The following is a 22,818-nucleotide window of genomic DNA, read 5'->3' as shown; positions in this document are numbered from 1 at the left end:
AAAATATCTTGAGATTCTCATACAAATACGAGAACCATCGAGGGTTTAAACCTATTATTAATTACTATTATTAATTCTTGTGTGAATCCTTTACATTATCATGTACATAACTTTTTATGGTAAAAATATGTAACCTGGAAAATAAAAAATGGTAGTTGGAATTATATAATAACTATAGGACTAATAAGACTTTTTACACTTCGTCCCTTCAAATCTCAGTACATTTGCAGGTGTTGGAAAAGTTATTAATCCCACAAATCTCTTCTAAATAGTCTTTTGCATTTCTTTTTAAAATGAACCCGAAACTAAATTCAATTCCTTGCTCGCAAAACTTCATTAACAGTGAAAATGTGGATAAAGCATTAGAGAGAAGGGAGAGACAACTCAAACAATGAATTTTAAAGAGATGATGAGTTTTTTTGTATAATAAGACTGTTTATAAAATTATATTTATGTTATTGAATTATTTTATCATTTAAATAATCGATCTCATTACTTTAAAACACTTATCAATTTTAATATTCTATTTTCTAAGTTTTTATATTTTTCTTTAATGTGTATATCTCACTTACCTTTAATTAAAATTCTTATATTTTCTTTAATTAAAATTCTTATCTTTAATTAAAATTCTTTACTCTGTACTCGAATTTTATCGCTCCACATATCATTCACCCTATCATGTACATGAAAATGTTATTATTTATTTACTTACAGTGGCCAAATTTTAAATGGCCTCTGTTAGGACCCAAAGTTGGAAAGAAGAGACCTAAAATCCTGAAGTGTTTGTTGAAAAAATTGTCTGCTATAGTCCTTCATCTAGAGGCATCCATTACAATCAAGATCATGGTCCACACTCTAACATTCATTGCTTGCGAAATTCATACAAAATTTCCAAATTAAATAATCTTGCGTTACTTTCGAAGAGCATGATCGTCCATGTAACCATTTTTCTTGGTGAATGAGTTTATAGGTCCTAAATTTCCACACGCTTCTCTCTGTCTTTGCTTTTCTCTTCTATCTATCATTACATTAGACTCTTCTTTAGCAAGTTGTGTTCTAATGCAATGGGTGGTTAGGGACAAAATCAGATGGACCATACTGCAGTAATAAAACAAGACAAAATGAGCAAGCCAATTAAAACCTTTTATGCTTTTCAGACAAACCACATCGGATATTAATTACTTTCTTCTTTCTTTTTTCTTTTTCCGTCTTCCTATGTTTCTGTCTTATATCACGTTCCGTGAGTGACTTCCGACTTAAGAGTGACGTTCTATGAGAGGAAGATTTAAGAGAGTATTAAAAAATATATATATAATATCAATGACATCCAAATCCAATCACATAAAAATTTAATACTTTAAATTTTATATTTTAAAATAAAAAATTTCTGATAATGCTTAACATAATGAAACTTAAATCCAATCTTAAATTCTCAACAAGAAACATGTTCCACTTTTTTTTTCATATTGGTACTTGGTTAGTATGCTAATAGAAAAAGATCAAATTCTTTAAGCAAATGTTTACCTTTTTTTTTTTTCCTTCTCTCACTGGTACTTTTAAAAATAGGTTCACTATGTTCATCCAAAAAATATATTTTTATGAATATTCCAAACATATCTCATAAATTTTATTGTCTTTCACAATGGAAATATATGTTTTCAGCACTAGCCCAAAAAGTTGAAGGTGGATTTAAGAAAGTAAAATTAAGATGAGAATAGCAAAACCCATCGGATCCTTGGTTGAGTCCAATTCATGGGTTGGACTCCATCCAAGACGATGCAAACTATCTAGAGTAGACCACTGGATACGGACCACTGGATACGGTTAATTCAATCAGGTAACGTCATTTTTAATAAAAAAATAAAATAAAAGATTTAATTACATTTAAATATTTTTTGTAAATTTATTTATTTTTAATTAAATTTTTATTATTATTATTTTATCTATTAGGTACTCAAATTTATACTTTTCAATTAAGTTTTTACTATTTAATTTTTCTTTGAATAAGTAATGTGTTATTATTTTATGCATCATGTTATTGTGATTAATATAAAATAATATTAAAATAATAAAAATTATATTATTTTTATTAATTAAAATATTATTTTACTAACCTAACATTTTTTTATTTAGTTGACTCACTAATAATTAAACCTTATTCTAAAATTAATATTGTAAGAAATAAACTAATATAAATTTTTTTGAATGAAATTAAACTGAAATAAGAATATCCTATTATACATTTTGCGGGATAAAAAAATTATCAAGCAATTAAATTAAAATAACTTATGTGTATCTGAGCCTTTATTTTTTTTAATAAATTTAAGAGTATACTTTCTTTCTAAAACAGTTTAAGCTATTTTTCGCGGAATCTTTTTATTTAGTTTTGACTAGTTGTTACCAGTTTTTTTCTTTATCATTTTTTTATTATTTGTACCTGTAATTTGATGGTGGGGTATCAAATTTAAAACTTAGAAATTAAGAAGAAGAAATGAAATCATGAGATATATATGCACAAGTAATTCAAGTCAGATTAAAACACAGGTATTAAAATATCAAAGTAAAATATTTAAGATGATTAATTAAAAAAATGAATTTAAGGGAAGAGTAATTAAGAAATATATTTATCATATTTCCAATATTATTTTTATCAGTGTTTTTTAAGAATATTAAATTAAAGCAATCAGTCATTGCCAAATATTGTGTATTTAAAGTGCTTTGATTTTAAAGCAAATTTTAACGTAAAAATATGTAAATAAATAATTTCAATATAAAAGTTTAAATATCAATAATTAAATGTTTTTAAAATAAAATAATTTGAAACAGAAAAGTTTATAACAATTCAGGCACATGTTAAACCTATTGAGTTAAACCAGTCAGAAAAAGTGCTTAATTTAGTTTATGAAAGTAAATATGTCTTATATTTATTTATTTTTCTAAATTGTTCTTGCCGTCAATAATGTTTTCATCTAATGTGGATAATTTCGACATCTTTTAACTAAGAAAGTTTATTCAAAAAATAATTAACGAAAAAAATATACATAATTTTTAATTTAGATGTATATAAATTTATCATAGAATTTGTTACAAACTAACTTTTTGGTCGACTTGTGTGTGTGTGTGTGTTCGTAACTATGTGAACAACATTATTTCACTGAAGTAACATCGAGATTATAACGGCATTTGTACTGATATTAAATGTGTATTTGAAACGGAATCGAAAATTAAACTGTTTCAATAATTAATTTCGTACAATTGACTGTTGCTAAAATTGATTGTAATTATAATTATTATTCATTTGAATGCAATAATTAAAAAAAAATGTATAATAAAGTTAAAGAAGTCTTAGAGAGTCTTTCGGCTGTGAATCTAATTTGTCTGCTTCACCCCTATTCCCAAAATTGAATAAACAATCCCTAGAATGATTTATGCATTTAGCATTAAAAACATAAGCAAATTGTGTGTTGTTTTATATATCTGATACCATATACCAAACAGAGTTTGTTTTGTTGGTGGCATTGTCACTTGAAATAGAAGCCGAAGAGCCCTTGGATGCTAAAACAAATTGCATTAAAATATAATTTGATTGAAGGAATGCGGTTGGCTAAAACCCATCAAAATCATTTTCACATGCTTTTCTTTAATCCAATAAAGAATGCCTCATCATCATGTGAATGCAACTTTACAAAAACACTACTTTTTCAAACTGAAGGGTACCCTAAGTGGGTAAGTTTAACCCTAAAGGGGTGACAACTTTTTTCTCATATTAAAAGTACCTTAGCTAAAAGGATAAACCAGGATTGCGGAGTAGAGTGGTAGAATAAAATTTACCTCTCTCGACTCAAATGGATAAAAAAGGTAAATAGCATATTATTTATACTATATACCATAAATGGAAATGAGATGAAATCGATGCTTGTGTTTTGCATAAATGGAAATGGGAGGAATATGAAGATGGTTGGAGTGAGAGTGAGAGTGGAGTGGAGAGTCAATGGATTTTCTCTTTTTCTGCGTGGTCCAAACGCCCCATATGGCTTCTACACATTATTCCACGCGTTAAGCATCATAATTTCATATTCCATATTATTATAATATGGAAACGAATAAATTTTATTAAATAAGTGATGAAAGATATAAAGTTGAATACAGCAAGGCACGTATCTTCGGACACTTAATAAGTTTGGAAAGTTTTGATATGGGCAAACATATCAAACGGTACACTACTACCTTTTATTCACTCAATTTTATAATTAAAAATACGAATTGTCACATACCAAATATTCACAGTACTGTTGTTTTATGGTCCTTTTTCCTACTTTCTAAGTTACTCTTTTATTATATATCATGACATGAATAAAAATATTGCACGAATAAATAATTGGATTTTGTAGTGTAATTTCCTTTTTCTTTTCTTTCCCTGTTTCCCCGTTTCCCCTGTTTCGCTCTGTTTTTATTTCCTATATTCTTCGATTGTTGATTAACTTTCTTGTTAAGGGAATCTTCGTCGTGGAATCTGAGGAAACGTTTGTGTACGAAAATCAAGGATTTTTTTCTCTCCATAATAAACGAGAATCACTAGAGCACCAGTTGGTGGAAGATTTTCTCGAGCATTGATTTGATTGATTGTTCACTGTTCATGCTAAACAACCAAACAAACGGCTACTCTGACTTTTTGATCCTGTTTCTAATCTTGTTTCTGGGATCCTGTCCGTTTTTTACACTGTCTTTTAAGCCTTCGTTTCAGGGTTTAGTGAATTGAATTGAATTCAGATGTCACAGCCAAGGCAAAACAAGATGATGAGTCCAAACCTTGGAAAACAAGTTGGTGACACAACCTATACTAAGATCTTTGTTGGAGGATTGGCCTGGGAGACAAAGAGAGACTCTCTGAAACGCTATTTTGATCAGTTTGGGGAGATCTTAGAGGCGGTTGTCATCACCGATAGAATCACTGGAAGATCAAAAGGATATGGCTTTGTAAAACCCACTTATCTACTCTTTCAGCACTACCTGTTTTTCCTCTTGATTCCTTTCACTCTAATATCTTTCGCTTTCTGTTTCTTAGGTCACCTTTAGGGACCCAAATTCTGCATCAAGGGCTTGTCTCAATCCCTATCCTGTGATTGATGGAAGGAGAGCTAATTGTAACCTTGCAGCCCTTGGTGCCCATAAATTTGATCCATCCACAACAGGTTAGGTCTTTCATTTTTTTTTTAAGTCCTAAATTTACTTGATTATGCAAATTTGATCAATATTCCTTGCATGCAAACCATCCTCACGGTGGCTAATAACGTTTCAAAGTTTTAAACCTCCTCTGTGGCATATTCACTCTTTAAAATGTTTCAGGAAGACAAAAATTCAGTAGCCCTTCATGGAATATGGCACCAGTCCCATTGCAAGGCACCTCCACATATTACAATCAACACATACCTCACTACCCAATTCCCTATCCAACCTACAGGTGTGCGATTCAAACGTGTGAGAGTGAGTTGTTTTTATACTTACAAATTTATCGTCATTCTAAGTGACCATTTTGCTCCAACATTCAGGTATCCTGGTTTTACTCACCCACAAGACTTGTATGAAATGGTTAGTTTTCTCATAAAGTAGCTTTTCTTTTCAACCAACTTTGAATTGCTAGAAAGCTATATGTCACCAAACTTGTTCACGATCGTTACAATTCATATGGGTTTATATATATTATACGAGTAGGGATTAAACTGTGTCCAATATTCTCAGAATTTTGAGTTATGTTGTTGTTCTATACAGAACTACAATAATGCATATGGTGGACAGCCGTTTCCCCTCCGCTGGTATCCAGCATATTACCAGCCCTTTTATGGCCTTGGCAGACAGATTATTCCAACAACCTATGTGAAAAAGGTCATACCAGACACGTCTCAGGAGCTCACAGTTGTTGGTTTTTCAGAGCCTATTTCATCCTCTCCCTCAATTCCCACCACTGGTTCAGTATCTGAACTCTAAACAATGCAACAATTTTTTGTTTCGACTAAAATTTCCTTAATCTTGACTAACTTTAAGGTTGTTGTTTATTGAAAAGGATTAGTCACCGGAACAGTACCTGGGACAGAAGTGGTAGAATCCCCTCAAGAACAGACATCTTCAACTACTTAAAGCTATGATGAGGAGATTCCCTCAATAGACTAGAATAGAGAAAGTAAAAAAGAAAAAATGACACTGCTCAATAAACCAGGATGAGGTGGTCTAGCAAGGAACTAAATGAAGCAATAACGTATTGAGATTTTCCATCCACGAAACAGATGATCTTGGAGACCAGACAGTAATGAAATAGTCCTGGTTTTGTTCATTGTCTTAAGAAATTTTTACTTTTCAGAATTCTGGTGTACATGATTCTTTAGTTTTCCTTTATTTGTTTTTTTTTTTCGTTAATTTTCTTTTTTAACATGGGATTCCTACTACTTTATAGTTAGAAAAAAAAATACGTTTTTTACTATTTCATTATTCTTACACTTACACATATACTTTGCATTCCTATGTGGTGTTAGCCTATCCAAAATTGCCAGAGTAAGATCACACCTATTGTTTCCGTTCTTAAAGATTGAGAATGTATCCTGAAAGTCCAACAAATGTATATCATACACTCAAATTCGGTGTACTACACTTGTAAAGTATCGTCACGTTATTAATTTATAATTACATAGAATAATCTAAGCATACGTCAGTAAATGCAATTATATTATGCTGATTTTATGGTAGGGGGATTTTGTTGAAAGACAGCTTTAAATGGGATTTTGAAAATGATGACATGATCCTCATATAAGCACCTATTTAATTTTTTAATGGCCGCCTTCTTCTTCGTGTTATTTTGTCGTGTAAAGAAAAGTTACCAAAAAAATGAATAGATTAGAGAGTTAATTTATTCAAGTTGAAAGCAAAGTTTAGGAAAAAGTTTAAACTTATCCAGAAAGTATGGGTGGGCCGTGTTGAGCAGGTAATTTGCTATATAAAGTAAAGCAAATTATGAGTATCTCTGTAGCTTTCGTACCTTGTTAGTTATCCATTTTCACAACAGCGACGGAAAACAGTTAGTCAACATTTTTTACACTTCTAATTGTGACTAAAGAGATTGGAAGGAGAATAATTGTGGAAAATAATTCGTTTTTAAGAAGTTAAAATATGATTCTTTTATTAATTTACCTGGAGTATATCTAAGAAATTTTTATAAAGTCAATCAATCAAAGAGTTTTATATGTTTATAATTTTTTAATATTTGAATAATTATTTTCAAAGTTATACTTAAAATGTGATGAGTTAGTCCACAATATCACCTTTAAATATAAGTAGGCATTCTTGTTGGATGTATTTTTGTCTAGTAATTACAATTCTAACTTCTTTTATAATATATCTTTTTTAACTATTGGTGCTTTCGGTTAATGTGGATTTTTTTATACCATTTTAAAACCTTCATATATGACTCAACTAGATACATTTACATATTGACATAAACTTTTCTTTTATTTTAATAAAGGGTGATATATTGGTGGAATATATCTTTTCTTATTCTTAAGTCTTGGACCTTATGGTATTTCTATTTCAAAATGATTTTATCTTGCCTTCAATGTTTAATAGTGTGTCAATGAGACTAAAACACTTTTTTTTCACATAGCATTCATACATTGTCTTATATCAAGATGTCACAAATATAGAATGTTAGAATATTAACCTTTTCTTTCATTACTTTTTTTAGTCTTTTCAAAGAAAGTGTTAATCCGGCTAATGAACTTATTCATAAATTAAAAGAACTTTGGAAACTTTGTTCTCGTGAGAACTATTAGAGGTTTTTTTTTTAATCTCCAATATGGGTGTGTATAAGAAAATTTTCCTATATCTATTATAAATTGTCTTATTTTTTGTTTCAATCGCACATAACTTGTGTTTTTTTTTTTCACAATTTGAACAAGTATGATGACCCTCAACATTATACTCACTAAAGTTTTCATATGTTGAAAAGTGATTTAATAATAAAAAATAACGTTTCATGTGTTATATATATATATATATATATATATATATATATATATATATATATATGTATGTATATATATATATATATATATATGTATGTATATGTATATATATATATATATATATGTATACATATATATATATATATATATATGTATACATATATATATATACATATATGTGTATATGTATATATGTATATATGTATATATATGTATATATGTATATATGTATATATATATATATATATATATATATGTATATATATAGGGATTTGCTGCGCGTACGTCTATTTTTAAGTTGGTACATTTTAGTAATGTGTACCAGATTTTAGTAGACAAAAATACCCTTATATATCATGAATTCTAAGTTTTAAGGTTATGGGTATTTTAATAATTTTCATTCTCAAAACTTAAAAAAAAAAAAGAAACCTTACTCACCTCTCTCGTTCCTATCAATCCTTTCGCTTTCATCTCCCTCACTCCAATCATTTCTCTGTCATCCCTACTGTAGCTCCAATTGAAAAAAATCAGAAACACTTGACTTTAAACAATTTGTCTTTGTAAAGAGTTGAGTCATTGACATATTCACCTTCAGGCAAAGGTTCATTCAAGATCTCTTCAATTTCATCATCTTCACTAACCTCTCTAATTTCATTATCTGTATATGTTGAATCATCATCTCTAAAAAAACCCTCCAGACCAATTACCAATTCTTTCGGATGTCATTATGCTTGTGAAAATTAGATAAAATTATATACGACAAAAATTATAAAATGAAAACTCATTATAAAGTCATTTTTTGTAAGAAATTTTTTAATAACGAGTGTTTCTGATTTTTTCCAGGCCAATTACCAATTCCTTTGATGTCATTATGCTTGTGAAAATTAGATAAAATTGCTAAGACAAAAATTATAAAATAAAAACTCATTATAAAATCATTTTTTGTAAGAAATTGTTTAAGAGCGAGTATTTCTGATTTTTTCCAGGTCAATTACCAATTCCTTTATGCTTGTGAAAATTGGATAAAATTAGATAAGACAAAAATTATAAGATGAAAACTCATTATAAAATCATTTTTTTGTAAGATTGTTTAACGGCAAGTGTTTCTGATTTTTTCAATTGGGGCTACAGTAGGGATGACAGAGAAAAGATTGGAGTGAGAAATATGAGAGAGAAAGGGTTGAGAGGAATGAGAGAGGTGAGTAAGGGTTTGGGGGTTTCTTTTTTTTTTTTTTAGTTTTGAGAATGAAAATTATTAAAATACCCTTAAACTTAAAACTTAGAATCCATGATATATAAGGATATTTTTGTCTACTAAAACCCGATAAACATTGTTAAAATGTACCAACTGAAAAACAGGCGTACGGGCGTTAGCGAACCCCATATATATATATATATATATATTGCAAAAGGTCTATCAGAAATGTTGAGAAACGTTGTTGAATAAACGTTTTCTCTTTCTTTAGTCAAATGTCCTCCCACAAGGCTCGGGAGTTGGTTTAGATATTATTCAGTGAATATCTTTTTCCCCAAGGCAATCCCAACGTTCTTATTTTAAAGTTATGATTTTATTAAAAAATCATTTCTTTAGTAGATATTTTGCTAAATATTTTGAATCTTTTGGATTATGGACCTGGTTCACCAACTCTATAAATAGAACACTTCTTTCACTCCAAAACACATAATTAGAAAGTATTTTTCTCTCATTCTCTCTTCTCTTGGTTTCATTCTTTCTCTTTTGGCTTAAATGCTTACTTCGTCCCCGTGTTAAGAGTTGATTTTCAATTTAGTACCCGATTTTAAAAATGAAGACATTGGGTCCCTATGTTATGAAAATTGTATGACTTCAGTCCTATCCGTTTAACGACGTTAAAATTGATAACAGTGAATTGACTGTGGATGTGAGGTGTGCAAGAAATGTTGTGGTGGCAATAGTTGGCCTAAATTAGTTGACGTGATAGCCAATAGATTATATTACGTGTTTTTAATTGGGGAAATTAAATAATTAGGATTTTTAATCGTGGAAATAAAAACATTAGGAAATTGCTTCCATCAAGACCTCTATGGGGTACACTAGATCCTACAGAAAGGCTTAGTCGATTAAACAACATACAATTAAACATGTGTACGGGAACTAGGAAGAATCATTCACAAAAATTGTCATGCCTACTACAAGTCATGCAAACTTTTCTTCCCATCTTTGTGTACAAATTGAAAAGAAAATCACTTACTGATGGCCAAGAGGTCCACTAAAACCAAAAATATTTCAAAAGACTTTTTTGGACCTTCAAACCTTGTGTTGATGGATTCCCATATTACAAACCATTGGTGCAAGTGGACAGAACATTCCTACACAAAAGATATAAGGGGACTCTTCTGGTGGATATGGCACAAAATGGGAGAAACAACATACTTTGAGGGTGAAACAGTAGACACTTGATTGTTTTTTCTAAAAAAACCTTAGGAGACATGTCACACCTCAACAAAACTTGTGCTTAATTTTGGATCACCACAACTCCACTAGTGTATCATTCAACAGATCGACCAGTGGGTGCACAGAAGGACAATGTGTGCATGTGTATTGCATTCGACACATTGCACAAAATTTCACCCGAAGATTCAGGGATACAAGTTTGAAGAAGAACCTTGTCAACACGGGTAACTACTTCATTTTTAAAAATATTAACCAATTAAATGTCGTCTATATTATTCTTCATTATTTGTAATCATTAATATTTTCTTAAATATTTTTGTAGCATACACAATGATTGAGCTGTGATGTAATTATTACTACAATATCATTAGGGAAAACAATCCCGAAGCAACAACTTGGATTGACGAAATTCCAAGACAATAGTTCATACTTGCGTATGATGAAGGTAGAAGATAGGATCACATAACAACAAATCTAGCCGAAACAATTAACTCAATTATGAATAAGACAAGAATTTTTCAATCTCATCCATAGTATTGGCCACACACACAAGATTGAACACCTTTTCACAGAAAGAGGGAAACAGATAACTGCAATGATAATTGTTGGTCATGTCTATTCTGAAAAGGCCACGAAGGTCCTACAGGATGCTAATTCAAAATCAAACACCCACAGGGTGGTTTAATTTGATAGAAATACAATAAGATTCAGAGTCGAGGAGATGATAAACCCAAGAGAAATACGACCTGCAAGAAAATGTGTTGTCAGATGGGATGAACGGTGTTGTGACTGTGGCAAGTTTCAAAAGACTCATCTACTATGTTCACATTTCTTAGCAACTTGCAAACATGTTCATCACGACTTTAACATTTACATCAGTCCCCATTATAGGTTAGATGTCATCACAAAAGTGCATGACAATATGTTTCGGGAGCTACGACATGAAGAATATTGGCCACCATACCAAGGCAGGAAAATTTGGCCTTATCTAGCCACAAAAAGGAATGTAAAGGGTCAGCCAAAATCATACAAAATTAGGACTAAAATGGATATTAAGAAACAAGCACGCCCACGAAACTTCTCATACTGTCAAAGCCTAGACCACACAAAAAATCATTGTCCTCACAATCCTGACATTAAAGGGTCCACATCCCATCATTAAATTCATTAAACTTTTATTTCAACTGTAATTCACTGAATAAAACTTATATTTGTCTTACAAAATAAAAAAAAAAAGAATTTCTTCTCCTTCTTCATTTCAATAAAATAAAAATTAAATAATAAATTATGTCTGAAATAGATTATCCGAAATTAACTTCCTTTAATAAATAATCAGGGCTAACAAAAGTCAAAATATGTTTTTTTATAATCAAATACAAACCTACCATTTCGTAAAATTCACTTAAAACAAGTCATATTTTGGTTTATCGAAAAACGAATTACAACATACATTTTTACTGAGAAAAAAAAACTTGGAATTTTATTTGTTGAGAACCAGATTCCAATACACTTTTGATAAAAATCCTTAGAAAATAAAAGTAAGAAGTCAGTTTTCACTCGAATTCTAACCTATGCTTATAAAAAAAACATTCAAAAAAGTCAGAATTTCCAACTTATGCTTTCGTCAAAAATAATATATAACAAAGTCAGCTGTTTTTCGAAAACCGAATTTTGACTTAAGCAAAATCATTGTTCTTTGTGTAAATTTTAGTGTGCTACCTATCCTATGTCAGAAATTTTTTGTTCATTCTGATGTATATTTTAATCAACTTTCAAAGCTATGCAAACTCTTTTTTGGTAGGTTGTGTAAACAACAGAAAATCCTCAAAGACAAATGAATAAAAGATAATGTTAAAAGTTGAAGGGTTTTATTTTGAATAAATTGGAAGTTAAGTGTAGATTGTAGCTAGACATAGATGTAATAAAGCTTTATCTAATGAAGGTTGAGTGGAATCTCATTTATCAAAACCACAAAAAGGTACTTAAATCTCTTGAAAAGAATTTGTGATTGTTAGCTTTTTATTGTTAACGAATATTTATTGTTCTTGTTTAAAAACTCGAGTTCAATGCGCCAATATCAGATTTTTTAAAGTATAATTTTTAAATATATTTTAATAATACAACTTAATTTTATAAATAACCAGCACTCTTGCTAATGTATAAAATAAAATATCAATCAATACTAATATTATAAAATATATATTACAAAATATATGTCAATTATAGTTACATATTTCTTTAATACTATTTAGCTATATAAATATTAGTGTTAACAGATTATCCGAATCTTTTACATTTCTCAATCTCAAGAGAATATTCGAATATTCAAAATAATCCTACTAAAATTTTGGATTTAACAAGACTGCACTCTAACTTGTGAAAACTATATGAATAACTCTTATTTTGATATGAGGGTCTTTCTACCTCCACCACCACCCTATACTTCCTCTACCTCACCACATTATTTTAAATACAATTATATCCTTAAGTTAAAAAGATTTTTACTTTTATTCTATTTTAAATAATTTGAAACCCTAATTTTATTTTCTCAGCACTCACCCACGGAACTCTCTTCCCCTTTTCTCGTTTTCGTTTCACCTCCCCACCTCCCGCACTTCCATTCCTTTTTCTTCCCAGTTTTTTTTTTGTTTGAAAGCTTCCATTGCCGCCGTGGTGTGAAGGAGCGTCGCCGCCATGGTGTGGAGGAACATCGAGGAGCGTCCAGAGCGTGAGGAAGTATACATCAACGGATGTCCCCTAATAAAACAAAGGCTTAATACCCTATTTTGTCCCCAGTTTCGCTCGACAATGTCAAATTAGTCTATCCTTTAAAACGTGCGTCAATTACGTCCCTACTTAATAAAATTTATATCAATTACGGATTTAAGGGAAGAGATTTCATTGATATAAATTTTATTAAGTAGGAACGTAATTGACGCACGTTTTAAAGGATGGACTAATTTGACATTGTCGAGCGAAACTGGGGACAAAATAGGGTATTAAGCCTAAAACAAACTCTAAAATAAAAAACGTAACCTTTAAACAGAGATGACATCTTCACCTTCGTTTACCTTTTTTATTTTAGGTTTTATTTCAAGGTTTATTCGAATACGAGGAAGCACGACACACACTGCACCACTCCACGCACTGCACCACGAGAGGGAGACTGCTTGATAATTCTTTCCACTACCACCAACCTTTGCAACGTGTAGTATCTCACAACGACAAAAGAAAGAGAGGAAGAAATATAATGTTAAAATAAAAGAAAAATATTTTACTCATGTACGAGACTAGAAAGAAATAGGTTGTGAATAGGTAAAATTAAAAAATAATAAACCTAAAATTTTACTGAGAAACAAAATAGTAAAGGAGAGGTGGAGGGAGAAAGATGTGGTGATAGAGGAAGCAACACCCTTGAATTTGGGAATCATTGAGAATTAAATCTAATAAATACTAATAATACATCTTCTAACCTACTATTTTGAACACAGTTATCAGCAATTATTAAAGAAAGTCATAGTTTTATGACCTTGATTATATTAAAAAATTTGACTACTTTATTATAATTTTCAAAATGTAGAAGAATAATAAAAAAAAATATTAAGATTGATAGCATTTGTCGTCCAATTTGGGACCATTCCTCCAAGTTGAATATATGAAGCTGGGAAGCATTAAAAAAACATTAAAGATGTGTCGAAAATGGAGGGTTGGTAAGAGAAGAATAAGTTTGGGAGGCAGAAAATGACAAACAGAATAATAAAAGAGAAGAGCTAGCCGACAAAGCTAGGTGTTAAACTACACGTAAGACTAATAGAGAATGAGCCACACATAGTTCATATGGCATACGAGAACGATGAAAGAAATATCCATGATGAAAACACCCTCATGACTAACGAAGGCTTTGTAACATGTTTCTTGAAATAAATTCCACAAGTCAGAAACATCCGACAATAAAATTCTCTCCTTGAAAGGTCAAGATATCACAGGATGATGTATCATAATAAGCCATCGAGATCCTCCAAGTACGACCCGACTCTACAAGCTAAAGAAAGAAGCCATAATCCCAAGGGGAAGAACCAAAAATAACCATACTGCGAGACACCAGGACATAAGTACCAACTAAATGCCACATGTTCCTTAGAACATATCTGTTTCTATGTATGTATATATGTAAATATATCTCAGAGCAGCTATCAACCCCAGAAACATGGATAGTTGATTCAGTGCATGGAAGGACGAGGAGCACGCGATCGAACCGGTGTCTTCGATGGACTTACCCTGCATATCAGATCAGGTATAAGAACGGTTGAAATCACAATAAAACAGCTTTTTAAGGTTTTAGTAAAGTGCAAATCAAAGAGGAATGTATTATTAATCCAACCTTATGGGCAATGAACCAAGAATCACACCACTGCAGCTTAGAGCAGCAATTGCACTCTCGGCCTGAAAGAATGTGGCAAAAGAAAATATTTCAGATCTCCAAACGGCGAAACAAACAACAGAACTTTAGTACTTGTAAGCATAACATGTCATTCTAAAAAGAAAAAAAAAATGATTAAAATTTCAGAGACACAGCTTTAAATGAAAAAAGCCTTGCATTATGGCATTTTACTAGGGGAGTGAAGTTCAGAACCTCACCAATTAATAATAAAACCATCTGCACAGATGTTTCAATGTATGTGTTGAACTAGAAGTCACCATCATATTCCTAAAAATCTCATTAACAAGCCTAAAGACTACAACCCTTTCATGGACCACAGTTACTCCCACCGTAAATATTATAGCAAATAGATATTGTCTTGCAATATCCTTAACCAGCTACAGTTGAAAAAACTTCCACAGATATGTATCTCTTAACCACAAGATCATTGAAGCATCATAAATACGTGTAAATTGAAATCAGTAATCGAGCATCAAAAAACTGTATTTATACATTTGGACTTCAACAGGAGAAAAGCACACTAAAGTACCGGGCCAAAGACTATCACTGCCTCTTAGAACCTTTCCATACACATCAATTTGCCAACCCCCCTTCTTGTTGCTCTAATACACCTTAGCGCCCTAGCTATGTTCAATGCATGCAATATCAAAGGAGTGGATTTTCCACCAACAAATAGCTTCTCAAAATAGGTAATTACAGAGACGAACAACTAATTTACTATGTAAAGAACTAAGCCCGTATATATTATAGTGATTATTCCAGTGCGCATTCCATGGTTGCATAAAAGTGAGTAATGCACCATGCCTTCTCTGGCTTCCTCTCCATGGATGAGGGTAAAAGTAAGTTTGAACATTTTCAAAGAGGACTCACAGCCTGAAGCCATTTGAAGTTATCATTGCAAACAAATAGGCACGGCCAATGTAGTGAAAATCAAGATCTTGCCTGGGATGGGACAGGTATGCCCTGTGCAATTGAACAGCTAAGAGGGAAAGATTTTAAAACTCCAGTAATAGCTAACAAAATAATGTCCATTTCTCTCTTCTCTTTTTTATTATTCTACTTGCATGGAGAAAGATGTTTTTGGTAAGTAATCTCTCTTCTCTTTTGATTATTGTCCTTACATGGAAAAGAATGGTTTCAGTAAGTAATGAGCAGTGTTACTACATGCATTTACTGACACTAGTGCACCCACGGAGTACAGAGACAACGATTTATGTTGTACATTGACAGGTTGCCTATGATATAATTTCCAAACAATATTTCCTAGAAACAAGGAAATATGTTCTTTGCTATCAAACAAATGAGACAGAAAGGTTAAAAACTCCAGCAAAAGCTATCGTCAGCAATATTTCTCTCTTCTCTTTGGCTCATTCTCCTTAAATGAAGAAATACATTCTTAATAAGTAATGAGGAGTTATTACTACATACGCATTTATTGACATGAGTGCACACCCACAAGATCACCCCAGTAGTGAGACAAGGCTTTGGTGCTGTACATTAACAGATTGGTTTCCCTTTAATTTCCATACAATATTCCAATAGGGTTTCCAGTAAAAGCTGTCGTCAGCAAGATTTATTTCTCTTGGTAATTCTCCATACACGGAGAAAAGACAGTTTTAGACAGAAATGAGGAGTTATTACTTCAAATATTTGTTAACAAGAATGCACTCAAATGACTCACACATGTAGTTAGACAAGGACTTGTTAATGTACATTGACAGATTGAATTAATTTCCAAACAGTATTTCCTATAAACACAGAGATAAACATGTCTTTTGTTATCAAATACCAGAGACATAAAGGTTAAAAATCTACAGCAAAAGATATCATTGGCAAGATTGATTAATCTCTTCTCTCTGATTATTCTACTTAGACGGAGAAAGACAGTTTTTGTAGGTAATGAGAAGTTATTTCTACAAAAGCATATTGAAGATGCTTAAGGAAGGGCAAGGAGCAACAATATTGCAAATGATAACCGCAAAGCCAGTAGCAGCACTCAATCTGTGGATTATAACCTCAGAAAAGGATACATAACATAGAAATAGCTAACTAAACTAGAGTTGAGTTAGATAAAGATACAAGGTTGGGAATTAATGAGTAATTACCAGAGTGAACTCAACAAAAGCAATTCGAGTTGAATGATGGTAATCCCCAAGAAGCCTCAACCGTTGAACCTGGATAACACACCAAAATGAAGGAAAACACTTTACAAGAAGATTAAAATTTAACCAATTACAGAAACTAAAACATTTAACCCAGATGAATACACCAAAAACATTGGAAAGTCTCATATGGTCATATGATGTTTACAATTCAACCAACAATAAACATAACAAGCCTAGTTCCATGAAAAGCTACAAACCTCTCCACAAATAGATTCAAAGAAGTGTTTGACATCGGCTTGAGTAAGCTGCAGGGGTAACAAAAACGGAAATTTTAAGAATTGAGTAATAATTGTGAAAAAACACCAAGAATTTCCTCCAGCAAGATTACAAGTAAGAAAAGGTCATATCCTAAACTACCTTCTTGTCAATATTTGTGCAATAAATTGTTCTTGAACACATCTCCCTTTCATCTTCAGACTGAGAAATATAGCAGCATATGCATTATCAGCAACTCTACTCAATCATCTTGTAAATGGAATAGGCATCTCAACAAAGAAATATTACCCTGGGCAAAAATGTTGGGTTAACAGGTGCAATAGCAGTTTTTGAAGGCAGAACTCGCAAAGGGTAATATCCGAGCATGGTTCCCGACAGGCTCAAAGCAGCTCTTGCACCTTCTGCAGGCACAACACTATTAATATAGTGAAATGTCAATAATAGTCACAGCTTATGAACTGCCTACATTTGGTGTTCATGTTACCTTCGTCTGTAAACTCGATGAAGGCAAACCGAAGAATAGAATTAGGATCTCCGCATACACGGCAATCAACAACCTATAGCCAGGAGTCGAGTTCATTCCATCAATAACATGGTCAACAATTATCTAGAAGAAAAACACCAATTGAAAACAAACTGTAACCGTTTCTACCTGGCCACAGTTAAGAAACAGTGCTGCCAACTGCTCTTCAGTGACCTACATTACAACAAAACATAATTAAGTCCTCTAGTGAAGACACGTGGCAACTATTGTATTAAACCAAACCAGAGAATCCAGATAAAGGCTAAATTGAGTACCAGCTGATCAATGTCAGACACATAAACAGTCCTCTTAATCATCTCCTCTCTTTTCTCCATATCTATTTTATGATTCACTCTTCGCTTTCCATTATTATAATTATTCTTCCTCTGAAACACATAAGCATCATATTAAGAAGAGTGAAAAAATTGTAATGAAAATCAGCAATAGAATAACCATGAAAATCAGGACAATTCATTCATACCCTTCTGTTAGTTTGACCATTAGCATTACCATAACCATTGAGCATAATAAAATTATTAGGGTAACCAAATCCAGTACCATTACCGGTACCGGCACCAGGTCCAGGCAGGTAGCCAAGAGTATTGGTTACTGAATGGGGCACAAATTCCTCAGCCATGGGATTCAACTTTGACAAAAGCTCTTCCAAATCCCTCATATCACTCTTGAAACTCTCACCCCCATTCTCCTCATTCATCCCATACCCATCGTTGTTCACCCCATTTCCATGCATCTGACCCATTTGAGCCTTGTAGTTATAATTCCCATTGGACACTGACATAGTGCTAGGAACTCTATCTTGGTGGTTGAAGACGCCGTTGTTCAGCCTCTGATCGCCGTTGATGGACCCGCTTCGGGGTTTCGATTGTTCAACATCACCCGAGTCCGATGACACTACACTGTTGTCCAAATTTTGACTGGAAGAACCGATTTTGGCCCCGACATTCTCAGGAACGGCCATAATCACTTGTGTAGGGAGAAAAAGGTGCTATCTTTTTTGTTCCTATGCAATCAGATTATTCTGCGAATCTGTGCAAATAGATTAGTATAAGAAAACAAGAACAATTGACCCAAGAAATAGATGTTTAATCAAAAAAGCATACCCGAGTTCTCTCTAAAAAATTTCCATTGATATAAGATCAAAGTGAGAAGATCGTCAGGTACAACTACTCCAAAACCCCACAAGAGAACAATTATGAATTTATGTTGTGATACATGTAACAAAAAAGCTAGAAATTGGTGAAAAAGAAGGAGGTTTATCTTACTATTTCAGTGAATAAGAGGAAGATGGTGATTATTGTGAGGAGAGGTGAAAAGGGTATTCTTCGGATCGTCCGTTTTCGCTGCACTGACTTTTTGGACCTTCCTCAGAAGAACGTCCAATTTGATGATGATGTTGATGATGATGAACGTATCAAACAAATAAGAAAAATGGACCCAAATTTTCGTTAATTTCCATAACTGCCCATTCATACATGTCATACATAATATATATATCACATATCATATATATTAATAAATTTTAGTAGAACATCATGCAATGCATCCACATGTAAAAATGGTAAATCCAACAAGGCTAGGCATAAAGTGGATTTGACAATTGAAACATCATCTAATTAATCACTCACTTTTCTTCAAGAAAAAGATTAAAGATCATGAAATTTAGAGAAGGTACAAAATTTCACATCATTATCTATGTCTATAGGATCTTATTATTTCCTTTTCTTCAAGTTGAAAATAATAGGTAGGAGAGTTTTTTAAGTATAAAAATAAAATAATTATTAGATTTGTTAGAGGGAATGTATTTTAATTTTAATTAAGAATTATTTTAATTTAGGTAACTTAAATGATGAATAGTGAATAGTTACATTAAAAATTTGTTGGATAGTTACAAAAATAAAATAATTATTTTTTCAGTTATAATCTATAGTTTGGTCAAATAAAATATAATTATCTTGGATTTATTGTTTATATAAAAAAAGTCAACCACAAATTAAGTTAAAATAGGAAATGATATAAAAAAGCAATTTATACATTTACCCCTATATTTATTTATACTTACTTACTATTGTATAAAATTATATAAAAAGGATTCATCTGGTGTTTACAATTTTTTTCAATTTTATCCTAGCGATTCTTTTTAAAATTTATTTTTTTATTTAATTATTTTTCTAAAATTTAAGCAGTTTTTATATTAAATAAATGAAAAAATATTCAAATTTATTTTTATAATTATGATTTCATTATTTTTTTTGGCATCAAAAAATATTTTTTAACTACTCCGTAACCCTTTTTTTATACATTTCAGGTTTTTATCTTTATTAATATAAATTACTTTATTAATTATTTTACCCTTTAAATTATATATATATATATATTCATAATTAGTTTTTAAGAACATATTTTTTTAAAAATTTAGTAAAAAATTAATTTAAAAATAATTAGAATAATTAGTTTTTTTATTTTTTTTAATTATAAGATAAAAGTAGGCACATACATTTTGTGAAAACTTGTGTCTCTTCACTAGTTATTATAATATAATTTGAATGTATATGTGTGTACAATTATTGTTCCCTTATTTATTGGTGTATTTTGAATTGAACATTTATTTTGGATGATATTTCTTAATTTTAATTCTCGCAATCAACAAAATCTTATTTGAAATTCAAAGACAGTCCTACTCAAGAAAAATGTTAAAAACAAAAATCATAACAAAAGAATTTTTTAATGGTGAACACAAATATAGTTTCAATATCATAATTAAATATGTTATTAAATAATTAATTTGTAGTATCTTTTTGTTAATTTCTTTTAAGTTTAATAAATTTTTTATTTTTCTTTTATGATATTTGAATTTTCTATTCTATTATTTTAAATAATATTAATTTGTTTTTTTTTTCAAATTAATCGATATAGTTTTATATATTAAATGCATGATGACAGTGTTAATATATTTATACGTTATTAATTTTTCAAGACCAAATAAAAATGTATAACATAGTAAAATAAAATTAAAAATATTATTAAAGTATTATTAAAATAGGTTTTTAAGAAGAAAATTTGAAGGAAAGAAAGGATGTTACATGTTGAAATTAATTAAAGATACAAAATAATACATTTAGTCTTATTATATTTTTGTCATTTTTTATGGTATTTTCTATGAAAAATTATAGGAAACAATGGTGTTGATATTGTATCATTAATAAATAATCATGTCATTGACAAAAAAAGAAAACACCCATAGGGTAGGAAAGGTTAATATATTCTCAAAAGTTATATATTCTCAAAAGTATTTTGTATTATTAAAATAAAAAACATGAGTTGAAAAATTCAAAAGGTTTATCTATAATAAGGATAAAAATTCCCTTACTGTCCCTTCTTTATAAATTTCATTTTAGTTATTGAAGACGTAAACACAAGTACTTTTAAATTCATATTGTATTAATAATATACTTAAATTGATTGAATTAATATATAAAAGAAAAACAATAAAAATAGTTAAAAATATTTGAATATTAATTATAGAAAATAAAAATATAATAAAAAAATTATGACAATTTTGTACAAAATATTTTAAAATAATAGTTATTTTTAAATAATTAGTTAATAATTATATTTTTTAAATCAGTTAATAATTATATTATAAAGGGTAAAATGAAAATAAAAATTATTTACACAAAAAGAGTTGTTCTTTTCATATATAGATATAGATAATTAAAAGGAAGAAGCAAATTTAAATTCATGTGAAAAATAAGTTTAGTGAAATTATACTATTCTTTTGTGGTTTTGTTAAGGTTTGAAATAAAATTTGTATTGACTGGTGAAAATCATAATCTACATTACATGATGTCATAAACTTTTAATATTTGTATCGAGTTTCTTTCAAATTAATTATTATTATAACAATTCAACTTTTTAATATGATATACTCAATTATAAGACTTTTAACAACACAATATATTATTCTGTTTATGTGTAAATAATATCATTTTCTTGTATTGATATTGTTACAAACCAAGAATTCCTTATTCTTTTTTTTTTTCTAGTTTTCTTAAGCTCTTACTATAGGAAGTTACATTCGATATTGGAGATGTTATAGAAATGAATTAATATATAGATTGATGAGTTTTAGAATCATTAAGAAACATAAGTTTAATCCCTAATTATATTTTTCCTCTTTAATAATTGGTTATTGAATGTTTCAGAGTACTATGATTTGCATGAACATATGTTTGATATAAGAATTAACAGAAGTAATGGTTTTGAATTTTATTTTAAACAATAATTAATATATATATATATATATATATATATATATATTAATTATTTGATTTGTTTTATATTTACAAATTCACATATATTTCAAAAATTATCACTTGATTATAATTTTTTTGTTATATTTAAATGATGTATTATTAATTTTAGTTAATAAAATAGATTTTAGTTTTCACATTATTATTTTTATTTTTTTAATATTTTTATTTATTATTTATCTTTTTCCATAAAAAATTTGACTCTCAATTTAATCACATAAATTATTCAAGGTAATATAAAAATTTATCTTATTTATTCTCTTTAATTCTTAATTTTTTTATTTGAAAAACTTATTTTGTTAAAACAATTTTAATATTCGTGGTCTCAAAATCTTCAAGATATTTTTCATCTTATAGACGTAACTTACCACCACAATTGATTGAAAAAATTTTATTTATTATAATATAATAATTTTTATTTGGCATCATCTAACATATAGGGAAGTTTATAAAATGAAAGATTTATATTTAAATTTGAAATGTTTTTAGTTTAATATTGTGGAATAAACATTTTTTTTATATATGAAGACTTAAAAAATGATATTTTAGAATTGATAATTGTTTAAAATAATTAGATTTAGTTATTTTAATATTTAAAATTATTTATATAAATAGAAACTTTTATAAACAAGATTCATTATTTTAAAACATATTATTTCTTTAAAAACTATTTTTCTAGAGTTCTTTGATTTCTTTTTA

The 22,818-nt window shown here is 29.8% G+C and overlaps 2 protein-coding genes across 4 annotated transcripts; one reads left to right on the top strand and one right to left on the bottom strand.

Annotated features, from left to right (window-relative positions):
* Positions 1-4,285: 4,285 nt before the first annotated feature.
* LOC124824979 (putative RNA-binding protein ARP1) lies at positions 4,286-6,495 on the top strand. The gene is made up of 6 exons (XM_047297509.2): positions 4,286-4,977; positions 5,066-5,192; positions 5,347-5,461; positions 5,550-5,589; positions 5,770-5,965; positions 6,062-6,495. Exons 1-6 carry the CDS (start codon positions 4,771-4,773, stop codon positions 6,133-6,135), a joined length of 759 nt encoding a protein of 252 aa, XP_047153465.1. The 5' UTR covers positions 4,286-4,770; the 3' UTR covers positions 6,136-6,495.
* A 7,690-nt stretch (positions 6,496-14,185) lies between these two features.
* On the bottom strand, positions 14,186-19,231 carry LOC124824978 (polyadenylate-binding protein-interacting protein 12-like). 3 transcript variants are annotated; one of them, XM_047297505.2, is made up of 12 exons: positions 19,072-19,230; positions 18,910-18,972; positions 18,270-18,835; positions 18,064-18,174; positions 17,918-17,962; positions 17,750-17,822; positions 17,554-17,666; positions 17,407-17,466; positions 17,247-17,294; positions 16,990-17,058; positions 14,825-14,886; positions 14,186-14,721 (listed from the first exon to the last, which is right to left on the bottom strand). In XM_047297505.2, the coding sequence occupies exons 3-12, from the start codon at positions 18,765-18,767 to the stop codon at positions 14,664-14,666; spliced, it is 1,137 nt and encodes a 378-aa protein (XP_047153461.1). In that variant the 5' UTR covers positions 18,768-18,835; positions 18,910-18,972; positions 19,072-19,230; the 3' UTR covers positions 14,186-14,663. The 3 variants fall into 3 exon arrangements, with proteins under 3 accessions (XP_047153461.1, XP_087962773.1, XP_047153464.1); XM_088106647.1 differs by having other exon boundaries at positions 18,270-18,827; XM_047297508.2 differs by lacking the exon at positions 18,910-18,972 and having other exon boundaries at positions 19,072-19,231.
* Between the last annotated feature and the right edge of the window lie 3,587 nt (positions 19,232-22,818).

This window comes from Vigna umbellata, chromosome 2 (genome assembly GCF_029865625.1).
Source record: "Vigna umbellata cultivar VRB3 chromosome 2, Vumbellata_1.0, whole genome shotgun sequence".
Taxonomy (NCBI): domain Eukaryota; kingdom Viridiplantae; phylum Streptophyta; class Magnoliopsida; order Fabales; family Fabaceae; genus Vigna; species Vigna umbellata.
The sequence above is the reverse complement of the archived record's forward strand: the minus strand, read 5'-3'. Positions and strand labels throughout refer to the sequence as shown.

Excerpts from the sequence above, each read along its gene's own strand:
- LOC124824978 (XM_047297508.2), bottom strand. The coding sequence starts at position 18,767 with ATGGCCGTTCCTGAGAATGTCGGGGCCAAAATCGGTTCTTCCAGTCAA. Across the intron at positions 17,667-17,749 it reads CATCGAGTTTACAGACGAAG|AAGGTGCAAGAGCTGCTTTG; the intron begins GTAACATGAACA and ends TTGTGCCTGCAG. Across the intron at positions 17,467-17,553 it reads ACCCAACATTTTTGCCCAGG|TCTGAAGATGAAAGGGAGAT; the intron begins GTAATATTTCTT and ends TATATTTCTCAG.
- LOC124824979 (XM_047297509.2), top strand. The coding sequence starts at position 4,771 with ATGTCACAGCCAAGGCAAAACAAGATGATGAGTCCAAACCTTGGAAAA. Across the intron at positions 4,978-5,065 it reads GATCAAAAGGATATGGCTTT|GTCACCTTTAGGGACCCAAA; the intron begins GTAAAACCCACT and ends TCTGTTTCTTAG. Across the intron at positions 5,193-5,346 it reads ATTTGATCCATCCACAACAG|GAAGACAAAAATTCAGTAGC; the intron begins GTTAGGTCTTTC and ends AAAATGTTTCAG.